Source organism: Octopus bimaculoides, chromosome 2 (assembly GCF_046866305.1).
Source record: "Octopus bimaculoides isolate indiv1 chromosome 2, ASM4686630v1, whole genome shotgun sequence".
Lineage (NCBI taxonomy): Eukaryota > Metazoa > Mollusca > Cephalopoda > Octopoda > Octopodidae > Octopus > Octopus bimaculoides.
In genome coordinates this window covers 99,123,455-99,129,131 of record NC_142929.1, presented here as the reverse complement: position 1 = coordinate 99,129,131, position 5,677 = coordinate 99,123,455, and the positions used below count along the sequence as shown (strand labels likewise).

Sequence of the window (5,677 nt, the reverse complement as noted above, 5' to 3'; positions counted from 1 at the left end):
TATATATACATATACATAAATATATATGTATGAATGTACACATAAGTAATATATACGTATGTGTGTGTGTGTGTAAGTATATATAAATATATATATATATATATATATATATATATATATATATATATATGTGTGTGTGTGTGTGTGTGTGTGTGTGTGTGTGTGTGTACATATATATATATATATATATATATATATATATATATATATATATATATATATATATATATATATATACGATGCGTACTGCCTTCATTTCTTCGAAACGCCGGTGTTTTAATGGTGGCAGCTGATGAAGGAGATGTTTCTATGTGGCTTGCTTGTTTGTTGTACCTTGTTTATCATTTTGTCCATGTTCTTTTGCCACGTCATGTACCCAGTTATGTATATATATATATATATATATATATATATATATATAACGTACGTGTGCATAAATACATATATATGTGTATGTACACGTATGTATATATGAATGTATGTATGTATGTATGTATACAAGCATATATTTATGTATGTATGTATGTATGTATGTATGTATGTATGTTTGAAGTGATAGATATATAGATAGATAACATAAGTAAAATAGGTGTCATTGAAGAGGTCTGTTAAGCCCGGAACAATCTGTTGCTTTCATCAGTTGAATTTACGACCAAATCCTGTCTCATTAGCATATTCTGTAATTTGCCAACAGTCAACTAAGTGATTCTATTGGAGTTTCCTTCCTTCTTGTTCTGTTTTTACATTCTAGATACCCATTGAGGGAGTTTTTAGTTACTGATCGCATGGATAAACTTGGTTCATCGAACTTTTCCTGCCCACAACATTACATAGGTGTCACTTTTTAATTCATTTATGTAAAGTCAACTTACTGTCATATCTTGTGATGTAGACAATAATAGATCGCCTTGGCATGCGATCTGCCACACTGGACCTCTGTGACTCAATAATATCCTTATTATGGTCCCATATTCAATATTCCATATCTGAATAATAATAATAATAATAATAATAATAATAATAATAATAATAATAATAATAATAATAATAATAATAATAATAAATGCCCGGATGCAGTACCAGGCAGTGGCTCTCATGGCTTCTGAACTTAATTGATTGGAAGTGTTATCATGTACATTGTTTTGTCTTGGTATAAAAGATGGGCTACAGCAAATATTCTGCTAATACCACAGATTTGCTTGTCAGTTGCTTGACCTTAACCAGTTGAGCATGACCCTTAGTGGTTGTCTATATGTACATTTCTAATCACGAGCAGAAGTAGTGGGGGAGCATCATAGCCATGTGTTGGGGTTTGGATAATTCACTTTTGGAAACATGAGTGTTTTGTTCAACATTCTTAAAAACCCCTTTTCAGGGACCTTTTGAGTGGGATGGGCTACTCGACCTGAAGAAAATTCTAACTGGGCCTCACCTGCATGGTCATGCGCTGTTTATCTTGATATGAGATCACCATGTCGCGCACATATGATTGTGATGCATGTGCCTGGTGTACCCTTATCAGACGGGTAGTCATGATGGGTATAATGGGCTTCATATATTTTACCCCAGCGTCACTTTAATGACAAGGACTGCTCTCTCACTCAATAATAGTAATAATAATAATAATAATAATAATAATAATAATAATAGTGATTTCAAATTTTTCCTTTTTTTTTTATATGAACCCTCAAGGGCTATATGGACCCCATTTGAGAACTACTGCCGTAAATGGACATGGTAGGAAGCACAAGATTTAAATCTTCTCTTCAGAGAAAAATATTTAGTCAATGAGAAATTATTTCAAATAATCATGGAATAGGTGAAACAGCGTATCGCAGCAATAGTAGGTAAGCTTGTCAGATAGTAGAAAAGAATAGATCAGTATCAACAGAGCAAGGGAGATTTTATCGCCAAATAAATAGTGTAGAAGAAACTACTGAAGATATGAAGCTTAATGCGCAAGAAGCAAGAAAGGTCTCACGGGGAATTTGGAATAAGCCAGTTAATCATAATGGAGATGCAGTGTGGTTAAAGAAGGTTAGTGAAGAAAAAGTCTGAGAAGTAGCCAGATCTAAAACGAACTTGTGCGTTAATGAGTACAGTGTAAGAAGAATGCCGGATAGAAAGGGCCCAGTATCAGATTTACTTTAAGGGAACTGGCTGAAGAAATTTAGTAACTTACACGAGAGACTGAGGTTTACAACTTCAGGATTGCTTGAATAGAGGAGTCATACGTAACTGGATTACTAGACGTACAGGACTCCTTATGAAAGACAAAAGTGATGGCAATATAGCTAGTAATTATAGACTAATCACTTGCTTACCATTAGTGTAGAAACTGTTGACAGGAATGCTCTCACAAGGCCTTTATGAGCACCTTGACAGCAAGAATCTACTTCCAGAAAGGTTGCAGGAAGAACGCTAGGAGAAAGCATGATACCTAATGCGTAGACAAAGTAGTTTTAAAAGAAGTATACTCTTTTACTCTTTTACTCTTTTACTTGTTTCAGTCATTTGACTGCGGCCATACTGGAGCACCGCTTTTAGTCGAACAAATCGACCCCAGGACTTATTCTTTGTAAGCCTAGTACTTATTCTATCGGTCTCTTTTACCGAACCGTTAAGTTACGGGGACGTAAACACACCAGCATCGGTTGTCAAGCGAAGTTGGGGGGACAAACACAGACACACAAACATATACACACACATACATATATATATATATATATATATATACACATATATACGCCTACCAAATCCACTCACAAGGCTTTGGTCGACCCGAGGCTATAGTAGAAGACACTTGCCCAAGGTGCGACGCAGTGGGACTGAACCCGGAACCATGTGGTTGGTAAGCAAGCTACTTACCACACAGCCACTCCTGCGCCTATAGATTTTAAGAAAATCTATGACAAAATTACACATTCAGTATTGCAGACAACATAAGAGAGTTAATTAGCTACAGCATGAAAAAAATGGAAAGTAGATCTTTACTCAGGTGATACTGTCTTAGGGAAAGGTAATATCAAAAGAGAAATCTACCAGGGAGACTCGTAATTCCCTTTAATATTTGTGCTATATTTACGTTTAATTCCCCTCAATTTAGTACTAAGGAAGGCAAAGGTAGGATATCAGTTTAGAGATAGTGAAGGAAACGTTAACAATTTGCTCTACAACAGAATCTTAATTCTCAGATTCTGGTCTCGTTTTCGTTCAATGCATCATTGCTAGCCATAATGACACTCGTAATAAAACGTCCAATTTGCCGTTACTTGAGATGTCTAGATGAGACTTAGATTAGCTCGTATAAAACAAAGCAGCAATAACCTACATAATAGCAACAACTTCAACAACTATAACAACAACAACAATAATAATAATGAGGAGGAGGAGGAGGAGGAGGAGGAGGAGGAGGAGGAGGAGGAGGAGGAGGAGGAGGAGGAGGAGGAGGAGGATTCAGGAAAGATTAATCATTGATAAATTGCAATACAATTTCTATCAACTAGGTAATATTTTTTCTTATATTTTTAAAATTAGAAAGTATTGAATCAGTTTCATCATTTATATTAGTCATTTTTGTTTTCCTTTTTGATATTTTATCTGTAGAATTATTATTATTTCGTGTCTATATCGCATCATTCCACATTTTATGCAATGCTGCGCATTGTCTGCGTTGTTTCTCGAATCTTTGATATTACAAGAGATGGCTAATAATACATGCGCCATCTTGGTAACTCGTGATTTCTAGTCACGGAAACGGGAGAATCTACGTTATTCCACATTTTGTATTTGTATGTCACAAGTTTAGCCAAATCAAATAAGACATGAATTTATTTTAACTAGCTTCATATGGTTTCCGAGCCCTTTGACAAATTGTCTGCTGGCTCCATCTTCATATCTACCATGGGTAGAATGCTTACTTGGATTACCTTCCACAGAAGGCGCAATGGCCCATTGGTTAGGGCAGCGGACTCGCGGTCATAGGATCGCAGTTTCGATTCCCAAACCGGGCGTTGTGAGTGTTTATTGAGCGAAAACACCTAAAGCTCCACGAGCTCCGGCAGGGGATGGTGGCGAACCCTGCTGTACTTTTTCACCACAACTTTCTCTCACTCTTACTTCCTGTTTCTGTTGTGTCTGTAATTCAAAGGGTCAGCCTTGTCACACTGTGTCACGTTGAATATCTCCGAGAAGTACGTTAAGGGTACACGTGTCTGTGGAGTGCTCAGCCACTTGCACGTTAATTTCACGAGCAGGCTGTTCCGTTGATCGGATCAACTGGAACACTCGACGTCCTAAGCGACGGAGTGCCAACACACATTACCTTCCACAATGGTATGCATGTAGGGTTTTAAGAAATATCTACAGGAACAATAAATATTAATTTTCTTAATTTTAATCTTTGTATTTATTAATTACCATATCGTGGATAAATCACGTCAGTGATCAGATCGCAGATGGCGCGACGAAAATTTTGACACCGAATAATAAATATTTAGGTGAATTTAACAGCATTTGCATGTTTTTGAATAAACAATATATGTCTTCCAAGTTGTAAGTGTTTTAGTTTCAACAGATCAAATCACTTGCCTGACAAGTATGCTATGTGAAGGATGTCTTTTATTAGACATTACCTTTGCTAGTAACATCCGTCTTGATGTCAGGCAAAGCAATGCTAGCCAAGAGGCAAAAATTATTAATGTTAGGGGAACTCGGGCAATCAGTTATGTATTAACATACCTTGCTTCGAAAGGAGTCACGCAACAAGTGTTCTCATCGCAATTCTTGCAAGAAATTTCCGACGAATTGTGCTAATATCTATTTTGAATCCTTGTACAAACAAAATGAAAGTAAGTATATAGGTATACAGGCGTGTGTGTATACGTGTAAGTAAATATATGTGTGCGTATATATATATATATATATATATATATATATATATATATATATATATATATATATATAAAACAACGTGCTGTACTGCTTGGCATTCACACCAGAAGCTCCAATACGAACATTTCAGAGTGTTTGGGTGTCATTATGAGGACAGTGCAGAGGATTCGGAAAGAGTTGGATGAGTCTAGTGGTGATTACGAAGGTGCGGTAGCTCGAAAAACTTACTGTTATCGTTCTGATAAGACAAGAGCTCTAGAATTTGTTGGTGTGGTCCAGGTCATGATCGACAGTGATCTCTCCAAGTCAACCAAGTTTATCGCCAGGGACATGGGAGTGTCTGAGTTTCTTATCAGGCATGTAGTGCATAAAGACATTCGGTATTCCTCATACAAGATGAAAAAGGGTCAATTTTTGTCCCAAGCCATCAAGGACAAGAGGTAAGACCATGCTACGAAGCGTTTGAACAAACTCAACTATCCCCTCCAATCGAACATGCTTTAGTTTTTCTCAGACGGAAAAAATTTCTGCCAGAACAACCGTTAGCTTGACCTGTCTCCAAAGCATGTACCAAGAATGATAAAAATCAAACATCCAGTCAACATCATAGTGTTTGTAGTGATAACTAGAGATGGCAACGTTATGCCTCCATTCACCTTCCCACACGGCCTCAGACTCTACATGGAGGCCTACATAAAGTGCTTGGAGTGGGTAGTACTGCCCTGGATCAAGAGGGTGGGGTTGGAAGACCGTATGTCTGGAAACAGGACTCTGCACCATGCCA

General features: G+C 37.0%; 1 protein-coding gene across 1 annotated transcript in view; it reads right to left on the bottom strand.

The window, feature by feature from the left end:
* Positions 1-671: 671 nt before the first annotated feature.
* Positions 672-5,677, bottom strand: part of LOC106871565 (F-box/WD repeat-containing protein 7) — a 147,045-nt gene continuing 142,039 nt past the window's right edge. The window contains exon 7 of the mRNA XM_014918071.3: positions 672-986. Coding sequence (XP_014773557.2) covers positions 864-986 — 123 coding nt within the window. The 3' untranslated portion in view covers positions 672-863. The remainder of the gene's footprint in view (positions 987-5,677) is intronic.